Source organism: Impatiens glandulifera, chromosome 6 (assembly GCF_907164915.1).
Source record: "Impatiens glandulifera chromosome 6, dImpGla2.1, whole genome shotgun sequence".
In the NCBI taxonomy this organism is placed as follows: domain Eukaryota; kingdom Viridiplantae; phylum Streptophyta; class Magnoliopsida; order Ericales; family Balsaminaceae; genus Impatiens; species Impatiens glandulifera.
Genome location: NC_061867.1, coordinates 42,442,652 through 42,455,579, shown reverse-complemented (window position 1 = coordinate 42,455,579; position 12,928 = coordinate 42,442,652). Strand labels below are relative to the sequence as shown.

At 30.3% G+C, this 12,928-nt stretch overlaps 1 protein-coding gene and 1 pseudogene across 1 annotated transcript; both read left to right on the top strand.

Annotated features, from left to right (window-relative positions):
- Window positions 1–5,897: 5,897 nt before the first annotated feature.
- On the top strand, window positions 5,898–7,358 carry LOC124943643 (protein MAIN-LIKE 2-like). Its single transcript, XM_047484121.1, has one exon. The coding sequence runs from the start codon at window positions 5,898–5,900 to the stop codon at window positions 7,356–7,358; it is 1,461 nt and encodes a 486-aa protein (XP_047340077.1).
- A 2,934-nt stretch (window positions 7,359–10,292) lies between these two features.
- Window positions 10,293–11,906, top strand: LOC124941121 (annotated as a pseudogene).
- Window positions 11,907–12,928: the final 1,022 nt, after the last annotated feature.

The following is a 12,928-nucleotide window of genomic DNA, read 5'->3' as shown; positions in this document are numbered from 1 at the left end:
TTTTGCATTTCGACCGAGGAATCTTGCACCAAACCGATAATTCTTAGCCTAGGACCGAGAAGTCTTTCACAACCCGATCGAGAGTTCCTAACCTAGGACCGAGAAACCTTCTGCACCCCGACCAAATGAATCTTACACCCGACCGAGGATTCCTAGCCCAGGACCGAGAGCCTCCCGCGGCCGACCAAAAGAAACACACACCTCGATCGAGGGACCTCAACTCAGGACCGAGGGTTTTAGCCCAAGACTAAGGAAAATCACACCTAAGACCAAGAGAGACAGTCCTAGGTAGTGATGTCAATAGGTACCCGTATACCCGATACCCTTAGGTATACGATGGTCGGGTTCAAGTATTTTAAATCGGGTTTGGGTCGGGCATGGGAAGGGAGACAATGTACCCGATCGGGTGTGGGTTCGGGGATGGGAAGTATGTGAAACCCAAACTCTATACCCGTTTATATTGTTATTAAAAAAATATTATTTTAATTAAGGAATAAGGTGACTTTTCACATGCCCAATCATGACAATATCATAATAAATACATCATTTATTTTTCTCTTATACACACTCCACTCAACTTTACTTTTTTAATATTTCCAATAAAATTCTTTATCTCTCCTAAGTACTCTTAATCTTCAACTTTTCTTAATAAAAAATTATAATTTCTCTTTCTCATCTTTATCATCAAAAAACTTGTTTATTCTTCTCATTTCTTATCTAAAAAAAACTCTTTAACCTAAATTCTAAAGTTTTTTTCAGTTATAGTAACAACAAAGTTGTTATCTCTTCAAGATTAATTACTAAATAGGTAAGTAATCATGTATGTTATGTCTTTTTGTTTTTATCAACATTTTTAAAGTTATATTTTTTTAAATCACTACAATCATATAAATATTTGATCGGGCAATGGGGTGCCCGTCGTGAATCAAGTACCCAAAAAATCGGAGATGTGGATAGAAATAGCGATACTCGTTGGGTTCAGGGTCGGGTAGTGAAATGGAAATCGGGTTCACGGACGGGTACTTCACTACCCGGTGGGTAGGGTACCCGTTGTCATCCCTAGTCCTAGGGGCCAATTTAGTTTAAATTATATAAGTTTTAAAATTATTTTTATAATTTTGGAACTCCAAACATTTTCTAAAAAACTGAAAAAAAAAATGAAAATATTTTTAGAATATTTTCATAAAAAAATATAATGGTCTGTTTGGGATTTATTTTTAAATCCTACTACCTTCAAATGAAAATTTTCAGTTATTTTCCTTATCACTCATCGACATCAGCCTTAAGTACCAGCATTTAAATATTATTTTACAATGCAAGAAAAACATGTTGTAGTCTAGGACCTGAAAAATAATTGATAAGATAAAACGTAATAAAACCAATTAGGCACATAAACCTTTCAGAAGAAAAAAAAAACAAAGATGTTGATCTCCTTAATCAAATCGCTTGAGCCATAAGGATCACGAGGTCCGCGAAGAAATTGCTAGAAAAAGGAGGTCGAGGAAAAGGATTAGGGGAAGAGGTGGAGATAGAGAAAAGATTTCGAAAAACAATGAGGATAATATTTGGGGAGACTTGAGTTTATTTTTGATTTTATAGAGTTTGAAGCGAGATACCTCTGTTTGTATTAGGATCGAATGATTTTGCTCCATTTATAAACGGTGTAAGATCCAACACTAATTTAATTTGTTATATAATTTGTCGATCTTTCAAAAATCCAATTGTAAAGAATATCATTTGATGTTCGGGTCATTCAAAGTTTGATTTTATAATACTACTTATTTCCAAATGCTCTATAAGATGATTCTATATTGGTTAAGTGTTTGAGAGTAACTGAAAAAGGGAAAATGAATTTTGATTTTGGTTTAGAATTTGGCCGTGCAAGTTACGTTTTCTAATCTGTATTGTTGTTGGTTTTTGTGATAAGTGTTGGATATGTTATAAATAGTGTTTGAAAATATGCACAATGTGAGAAGATGTTTCAGAAAATCATGTTTTTGTTTACTATAAAAATATGATTTTTAATGTTGAGTGTTATGATAATGTTTAGTTTAGGTTTAAGAGACTGTACTTGGTGTTATGTATTTGTCTTAGATTCAAACATGTTTGATTTGGGGTAGGCAAAAGAAAAAAAAAAGTGCTTGCTAAAATTTGGTTAGTTGGTGTCCTTAGTATACAATGACTAAAAAAATGAGACTGCTTGTGAAGTTGAATGTCAAAATGTTTGTTTCTTTTTGCATTAAAATTAATGACATTTGAAGGAATCAAATCGGGGCACCCATTTGTTTTAAGCCCTACTTTCACTTCCACACGGAGTTTTTTTCTATCAAATGAAAAACATTTTAGATACTAGGTTTAAAACACTTCCTAATATTAATATTAATATATATATATATATATATATATATATATATATATATATATATATATATATATATTCAACTACATAACACATATGAATGAATGATAATAGATCACAAGACTATTATTTCTAAGTAGGATGACAATTTAAAACTGTCCCGCGGTAATTGAATCGAATTGTCCCGTTTGGAATAGGTTTTTCCTGGTTTGACTGGTAGTTGATCGGGAATGGAGCGGGGATGGTATTTGTGTCTCCACCCCGAACCGCCTCGATTCCCCTCTAATTATGCCCCGAATACTAAAAACACAATTAAATATATAAAATCACCAACATATCTATTTATATATTATATTTTATAAGAGTTTTAAATTTATTTTTCATAATAATATATTTTTTAATATATTATATTATATTAAATAATATTTTTATATAATTTCATTGTATAAAAAAATTATGTATTTTTGAGAATATGGTATAAACGGTGTCCCATGGTGATTTCCCAAAACCGAATGGGGCGGAGGTTGTAGTAAAAAAATCGCGAAATAAAAATGGAGCAGAGATTAGAGCCGTCAATTTGGGTTAGGCCCATTGGGTTGGCTCGCCCCGCCAAACAATTTAAACGGATTGGGTTGAAATATTAGAAACCCATTTAGAAGTGGGTCTACACGGGTCAGCCCGCTCAGGTCGCGGGCCTAGGCAAGTCGGGCTTGGGTTGGCCCGCAGGTTGGCAAAAAAAATCTAATCTGATTTATAGCCTTATAGGCATATGCTGCATAGCCCTAGATTTTTTTTAAAGAATGTTGACTTTACTAAAAATTTTATTTTATGAAAATTTTCAAATTTTAGTTAGTTTATTGAAGTATTTTGTCAATTAATGTGTAACGATAGACAAGACTTTTATTTGGTGTGTATTATGACTATTTGATCATGTTCTTGAACTCTTATTTTTTAGAATTATTAATGATTTTTATTTTTTTTATTTGTAGTGAGACAGTCCGTGGGTTGGGGATTTTCAGCCTGTCGTCGACCTGTCAAACGATGGGTTTTGATGGGTAGGCCTGCCCCCACCATGGATTGGCCCGTCTGACCGCTTTAGTAAAGATGATAAATGTACTCCCCACTCGAACCGTCTCATTTTCATCCCTATTTTTAAGGAACTTTATAATTTATATATATTTATTTATTTATAAAGTATATGAATAATATAATATATGATTATCAATTATATATATATATATATATATATAATATATGATTATCAATTATATATATATATATAATTTTGATAATAAGAAAACAAAAATAATAAAATAATTATTTTAAAACGCGTATAATATTTTAAGTAAGATTTTGTTTGAATTTTAATTTTTTTTTTTTAATTAACTTTTTTCATTCCCATTATATATTTGTTTTTTTTAGATTTTCACTATTTGTTTTCAAGGGTTAGCATTTTTTTTAGATAAACGAATTATTTAAGAAAAGAATGATACAAAATTAGACACATATTTTTTTAGATTTTTTTAGATGTATGCCTATTGAATAAATCAATAAGGTACAAAATAATAATATTTTTTTAAAAAATAAAATTTAAAATAGAGATTATAATGTGATAAACACGTAATACATAACGCAATAACTCTTTCTCGTGTATAATCAAATCTTTATCATTTGTAACCAAACACACCACCCAGAAGAAAAAAAATTATAGGATCAAAACATCAGTTTAATTATCATTAAAAAAAAATTGAAGTCAATTTTTTTTATCTAACTGTTTGTACCATCCGTTCGACTTTTTCTCTCTATTAAGCCTAATGTACTACTTATGGGTAAAAAATGGGAAATTTGACGAAATAACACCAATAATAGCCTTATTTCCAAAATTAATAGGCATGATATTTTTTTGAAAATATAACCTTTTATTAAACCATACTATTATTGTACTATTAAATAGTGGAAGAAAAACTAATTTATCTAGTACAATCAATCTAGTCTATTCTTCAATCAATTTACAATTTCAGAAAGAAAGAAAAAAATTGAATATAACTTCTAATTTTAATTTTATGAATATTTATCAAGTTTAATGTACAGTATAAGTAAACATAATTAAGCAATCCTAATAAAAAAAATCACATAATATTGTTTTTTATTTATTAAATATCAACCACTTTTTTTTAAAAAAAAAAAAACTTTCAACAAAAATTTCCTGAGTGAATCGTATATTTGAAATTTAACTAGATGGGTGTGATAAATTAGTTATATTATAAAACAAATATCATCAATTACATGCACCGCTTATATGATCAAATGTTTTTTATTTATATTTTTTATAAATGTTTAATTCAACTAAATAAGATCAATGTATGAAATTTTATTATCTTTTTTTAAATTAAATAAAAATATTTAAATTAACTAAGAAATTATTGAATGAGTTATCACACTAATTTATCCCTATAATTAACCCTCAAATCAGATAATATGTTTTTAGTCATATTATTTATTTTTATATATCTCAAAAGTTAATTTATTTTTATCCATTTTCCTTTAATTTTTTTCCTTGAGTTTTACATTGACTATGAAATATTTATTTAAAAAAAATTTTATATCAAATTTCAAGAGCTGTATAAAAAAATGTAAGACAAAAATTCAACTTGCATTAAAAAATAGCATTTAAGTCCAAGACGCCTAACACGACAAATAAATTATAAAAACAAAACGACAATAAACGACAAAACATTAAATTTCTAAAAACGAAATATAATAAAGCGACAATGTCAAATAACATGCTTATAATTAAGTGGTTTGTTCTCCTCAAAATTCAATGAAATGTATTTTTAATGTTCTTATCAATTTTTTGACATACTTTAGATTTTTGTTTTGAATAGCAATATTATAACTAATAATAACAATATACGGTTAGTTAATGTTAAGATTAATGTTAGAAATTATTATTTTTGTTCATCAATTAACATATGTTTATTATATTTATTGAATTATTTTTATTAGAGATTATTATTCTTAGCAATTGTAACCCGAATGAAAGGAATTGAGCAAATATTTATAGATATAATATTATTACTTTTGTATCAAAAGCAAAAGAAAAATTGTATCAACAATATTGTACCTTTTTTATACTAGATTAATACTTGCATTTTTTATAATATGTCAAATGAATTATATATTCTTAAGTTTTGATTTTCAAAAACTAAATGACATTGTTTTTAAATTTAAAAAAAGTTTAATTATATAAAAGAATTATAATAAATAGATAAAATATATTTGAAAGTCAAATAACTTTTTTAAATAATTAGTAAAAGAAGATGAAAAATTAAGTAAAAAAGTAATTGTGTAATCTATTTCAGATATCCTCAATTTAATTTGATCATATAAAGAAAGCAATTTAATTTGATCATATAAAGAAAGTAATCTAATTTGATATAGTTTTTGTGATTTCTATTTTCTACATATATATTCTAATTTCATCTTCTTCGTCTAGCTATCACGTCCTCTCTGTTATTTGTTATAAAGGTTTGCATCAATGGCTAGACAGTCAATTGTAACTCTAATGGTAGAAAGAGAGGAGTGGGTGATGCCGCCTAGGGGTGGAAAACCCATATCAAGGAAAGCCCATTTCCTCCTTCCGGCACTCACTGCAGAGGATGCATCATCGATGGGGCTGTTCCCGAATTCGATGAATGAGAGCTCTGGCTCATCAATTTCCAGCACCCAGCTCCCTCTCAAGGTCTCCTTCGATGGCTGGAGAAAGCCTACCGACCGTTGGGAACAATGGGTCTCCCAAATGCGCCCACGCTATCAGTCTCTGTGGGAGGGTGCAGGAATTTCGGACGCCATCAATAGCTCCATCTCCACCATCATTCAACACAAGGACGTTGTCCTAGAACTCTCTGAAAGATGGTGTTCGGAGACCAAATCCTTCATTTTTCCATGGGGAGAAGCTACAATTACACTCGAAGATGTAGCCGTTATAGGAGGCTACAGTCTTGGAGGCCATTGTGTTCTCCAGCCGCTGGAATCCCCTGCTTTGAAAGACATCGAGAACCAGCTTAAAGAGGAAAGGCTGGTCATCGGACGTACAAAAGCATCTAGAGCTTGCCAAAAGCTTTGGATGGACAGATTCATGGGCAGTGGGAGTGAGATAGAACATGAAGCCTTTCTATCACATTGGCTCTCTAGGTTTGTTTTTCCTGGACCTGCCATTGACACTATTCGAAAGGTTGTGTTTCCAGTTGCAATTCATCTCGCTAGGGGAGCTAGAATCGCTTTGGCCCCGGCTGTCCTCGCCAGCCTTTACAGGGATCTTGGTTTGCTCAAAAGACGCGAGCAAATCTCTGTTCGTAAGCCATCTAGATCCAGGTTGACATTGCCCGACAAAATCACAATGTGGGCTCCATTTCAGCTGGTCCAGGTTTGGATATGGGAGAGGTTTGAGTCCTTGAGGCCACTAGGCGTTAGGACAACTCTAACCACGGTACCAATAATAACTAAATGGCACAAAGCGAAGACAGAGGGCCCTAAGATTGAAAATCTCGCTCGAGTTTATGATAGAAGCGGGAAGACCTTTAAGTGGAGGCCGTACACTGGTTGTGATTATAATCAAGGGTTCATGTCAGAACTATACAAGTCGAAACAAGTGAGGAAGATAGCTGTTTATTACCAAACAGAAGCTCTCCAAAACTATGTCCGATGTATAAGGACATGTGAACTTGTTGGGTTAGAAGATGGTTGCATTGAGCAATATCTGCCTCAACGAGTGGCGATGCAGTTTGGGCTTGATCAAGACATCCCCGTTGCTAGTAGAGTTGAAACTTCTCTGATTGGTGGGAACAATTATTTGAGGCTGTTTTTAGATGATGTGATTTATGTTCCATCAAGATTTTCGGAGCCTGAAGTATCAACAAGGTACTACACTTGGTTGAAGAGATCCATAATGATTTATCTTGAAGGTCAAACTACAAATAGAACTCGTGCTCTTGTTTAGACTCTTCCTTATGCTTTAAGTGAGCTTAACCAATTACAACAGTCTTAATTTGTTTTTCTTTTATTTTGTTTATCATATAATTTGTTACAAATATATTAATTTTATCTTTTGTATTCAAATTGATTTTAAAGGAAATTCATATTTGTCGTATGATATATTCTTTCGTGAAAAGAGTTTTAGAAACTCAAACGTAATCCCTAAGTTAAGTTCACCCTCGCCTCAAGAATCATTCTCGAACAAATAGAATATGAATTATGCTAATTCGGTGCCTTCAATTATAAGAATACTTTACATGTACAACCCCTAAATCATGAACAATATCAAATTATTCAAGATTTGAAATAGGCTTTCAACATTAAAGGAGGTCCCTTGAATAAAAATTAGGGGAAAATATTTTAAGCAACCAAAAACTTTACTAAACAAAACAAAAAATATTTAATGATAAGAAATTCATTTAATGACATTTTGAAGAGAACAATAACTTAATGAATGGTAAAAATATATTTTTTTTACTTCAACAACATTTTCTAATTTCTTTTCATTTTTTTGTTGTATGTTGTCATTTGTTTTGTAGAGTTATTTTGTCGTGTTAGACAATTTGCAGACAAATTATACTTATTGAATTGAGACATATACTTATCACAACACTTATGGTAAACCCCAAATTTCTCACATATGTGTGTTTATGTTGGATGGAATAAAATAAATAATTTCATGTTTACAATAAAATGAAAAAGATGAAGTTCATTCCATAATATTAACTTCTTTGATAATAATTTTTTTTTGAATCAGTAGAGAATGATAGGGACCTGTATTATGAATATTCTATGAATGATTGATTTATAGAAGATATATCAAGGGTCTTTCCACTTCAATTAGTTATATATAACAATAATGATTTTTAAAATCATATTAAGTGAAGGATTTACTTGAAAAATACTATAGTGATTTCATAAAAATATTTTGCTTCTTTGTTAGATGCACATTTCTAGATTTAATATTTACCTTTGTCTATGAGTGGATGAGAAAATGTAGTGTTTTTACACTTAAATTGAGTGAGTATTCAGAGTTGTGCATTAGCTCTGTTAATATATAATGAGATTAAAGGTCACTATCATGTAGTCTATATATTTACACGAATAATGATAAAAAAAATCGTAAAAAAAATATTACGATAAAAATATGATAATAATTCGACTCAAATATCCATCTACTCTCACATATATATCCAAATTAACCACGGTTTCTCGACCCGAAAATCCGGACATTAAACATCATTATATATATATATATATATATATATATATTTGTTAGTTATAAAGTTGAACTTATATTTTTAAAATGTCTCGAATTTTTTTCTATCAAATAAATAACATTTTAGATATTATGTTTAAAACACTTCCTAAAATAATATATATATATATATATATATATATATATATATATATTAAACTGCATAACACATATGAATGAATGATAATGGGTCACAAGACTATTGTTTCTAAGTAAGGATGACAATTTGAAACCGTTCCGTGGTAATTAAATCGAATTGTCTTATTTGGAGCGAGTTTTTGCTGATTTGACTGATAGCTGGCCGGGAATAGAGTGAGGATGGTATTTATGTCTCCACACCGAACTGCCTCGATTTCACCCCGATTATGCCCCGAATACTAAAAACACAATTAAATATATAAAATCACCAATATATTTATTTATGTATTATATTTTATAAGAGTTTTGAATTTATTTTTCAAAATAATATTTTTTTTAATATATTATATTATATTAAAAAATATATTTATATAATTTCATTATATAGAAAATTTATGTATTTTTAAGAATATAGTATAAACGGTGCCCCGTGGTGATTTTCCAAAACCGAATGGGACGGAGATAGTAGTAAAAAAAATCCCAAAATAAAAATGGGACAGAGATTAGAGCCGTCAATTTGGGTTAGGCCTGTTGGGTTGTCCTGCCCCGCCAAACAATTTAGACTGGTTGGGTTGAAATATTAGAAACTCATTTGGAAGTGGGTCTACACGGGCCATCCCACTCGGATCGCGGGTATATGCGGGTCGGGCTTGGGTTGGCCCGCGGGCTGGCAAAAAAAAATCTAATCTGATTAATAGCCTTATAGGCATATGCCGCATAGCCTTAGATTTTTTGAAGAATGATATTTAAAGAGTATTGACTTTACTAAAATTTCTATTTTATGAATTTTTCAAATTTTAGTTACTTTGTTGAACTATTTGGTCAATTAATGTGTAACGATAGACAAGACTCTTGTTTGGTGTGTATTATGACTATTTGATCATATTCTTAAACTCTTGTTTTCTAGAATTATTAATAATTTTTATTTATTTTTATTTATAGTGAAACAACCTGCGGGCTGGCCGTCTAACCCATAACCCACATTGGTTTGAGAATTTTCAACCCGCCGGGATGGTAAGCTGGCCTGTCGTCGACCCATCAAACGATGAGTTTTGATATGCAGGCCCGCTCCGTCATTGGTTGGCCCGTCTGACCGCTCTAGTAGAGATGATGTATTCCCCACCCGAACCGCCCAATTGTCGTCCCTATATATATAGGGTAGAAACTCTATAAAATAATACACTTTAGACGACCAAAATTTATTAATTAAAATAGTTATTAATTAATCGATAAATTAATAATTATTAATTTATATATTAATTAATATTTTATTAATTTATAGTAAAATACTTAGTTTACAAACACCTTTAAACTTCCACTTAATTATTGTATATATGTATGTACTGTATATCAAATGAATGGCCCAATTTGAAAGAAACTTTCAATCTCCCACCTTATTATGCTTCTTGTGTTCAATGTATCACTTTATGGACATTAAAAATATTTTCTATATAAACAAGATCAAAATACTGTAGATTAAGACAAACAAATTATACACACAACATGACTTCCCATCTTAAAGGTGTGAAAAAAAACAACAATGACAGACGAGATTCGAAGAGCATTATGCAAGCACAACAAGGATAATTCAAGTCTCACTCAAAAGCAATTGCAAGAATGGGTTCATAGTAACTATGGTTTGTAGGTGAGTCAAGCGACAATATCAAATACAGTTAAGCGGTCTTTAGAGTATCTCTCACTTGCTCCCGAAAGAGGCGATGTTAAGCGACACAAACCGGCAAAATTTCTTGACTTAGAAAAATCTCTCTATGAATGGATTCCTCAATATCAAGAACATGTGAATATGACAGGTGAACTAATCATCGAGAAGGAGAAAACGTTCATGAAAGATATGTATCCCGTGGATGCTCTAGACTTTACTTTTTCTATTGGTTGGCTTGGAAAGTTCAAAGCAAGATATGGAATTAAAAAATTTCGGCGTTTCAGAGAGAGTGGATCTGTTGAAATGGAGGGCATGGAGGACAAATTAAATTCCATAAGAGACAAAGTTGATCAGTTTGAAATGAAACACATCTTTAATATGGATGAAACATGTTTGTTTTTTTATTAACGAAATCAACCCTATATTTTATTTTATATTTTGTACTTTAGTGATGTAATTATTTACATGTTTTGATCTTAAACAGGTTTGTTTTTTGGACTTCAACCGGATCATTCCCTTGTAACAATGCAGCTTGAAGGGAAATTATAAGACAAGGAAAGACTAACTATTGCTATTTGCTGTAATGAGGACGGTTCGGAAAAACTTCCTTTATGGATTATTGGGAAATATGTTAAACCAAGGTGCTTGAAGAATGTAACTTGAACAGTCTGAACTATGAGTACCGTGCTAACAAACGAGCTTGGATGACTGGTGTGTTATTTGAAGAATATGTTCGCCAACTTGATAAAAAAATGGTTGGAATAAAAATTCTCTTGATTGTGGATAATTTCCCTACTCATCCAAAAATTATTGAAGGATTACGAAATGTTGAATTATTTTTTTGCCACCAAACACAACTTCAAAAATTCAACCTTGTGACGCGTGGATCATAGGAGCTTTTAAGTCTTTTGGAGGGTTATGAATTGTGGGTTCCAAATCCAGCAAAAATAAATGTGTTAGATGCAATGAATATTGCAATTTCAGCACGGACTATGGATGTTCGTGCAAATACAATTGTGAACTGCTTTCGTCATTGTAAACTTCGATCAACAGATAACGTGACTTTTGAGAACTCAAATGAAGGTGGTGAAAGCACTCGAGAACTCCAGAATTTGATCAAAGATTTGGGTTATTGCAATGCAATGGATGTCGAAGATGTTCTAACTTACCCAGAAGAAAATGTAGTTGCACAGTTGTTGACTGATGAAGAAATTATTGAAAGCGTTATTGGAATTAATAAAGATAATATCGATGAAGAAGATGATGAAAATTCTACAATGGAGCCCCCTTCGCGAAACGAAGTTATTAAAACAACAATCACATTGAACAATTTCTTGTTGAGCTATGAGAAAACAACATTAGAAGTTCTTACCATGCTAAGGAAAATTAGAGACGACATTCAAGGAAAATTTTATTTCAACAAAAAACAAAAAACAATTGAGTCATTTTTCAAGAAACTTTCATAAATCATTCATGTAATATGCTATATATAAGGAATTATTAATTTATATTTTATATTTTATATGGGGTCTAAAGAAATTATCAAAAATGTATTATCTTATAATTTTAGCGAATTATTAATTTAGCACATTATTCCCGAATCGGGACCGGCCAAAAATATTATCTTAGAGAATTTATTAAATAATCGAGTATTAATTTATCGAGTTTCTACTGTATATATAAGTTAATAATAAAAAAAATAGTAAAATAATTATTTTAAGACGCGTATAATATTTTAAGTAAGATTTTGTTTGAATTTTACTTTTTTTTAACTTAATTTTTTTCATTCTCTTTTATAGGTATATTTGTTTTTTTTTTAGATTTTCACTCTTCGTTTTCATGGGTTAGCAATTTTTTTTAGATTTAGGACTAATGACATAAACGAATTATTTAAAAAAAAATGATACAAAATTAGATACATGTTTTTTTTAGATATATGCCTATTGAATAAATAAATAAGATATAAAATAATAATATTTTTTAAAAAATAAAATTTAAAATAGAAACTATAATGTGATAAACATAACGCGCAATAACTTTTTCTCATGTATAATCAAACCTTTCTCATTTGTAACCAAACACACAAGTAAAGAAAAAATTGTAGGGATGAAATATCAGTTTAATTATCATTAAAATAATTTCAAGTCAAATTTTTTATTTTATTTAACTGTTTGTACCATCAGTTCAACTTTTTCTTTCTATTAAGCCTAAGGCCATTTTCAACCGGACAACAAACGCAAACGCATCATCATTTTTTTTCTAACCGGCCACCAAACGCATACGCAAAATGAGAATTTACCCTCTCTCTAAACAAAAAACGCATATATACGTCCTTACAGTTCATTTCCTAATTTTTTTTATAAATTTTCAAATAAGCCCTTCAAATATATACGCTCTTAAATTTAAATATTAAATTTGTTTATTTAAATTATTTGAAACATTTCATTTGCTCTATAAATAAATATTAAATTTTATT

Coding starts and splice junctions, on each gene's coding strand:
- LOC124943643 (XM_047484121.1), top strand. CDS start 5,898: ATGGCTAGACAGTCAATTGTAACTCTAATGGTAGAAAGAGAGGAGTGG.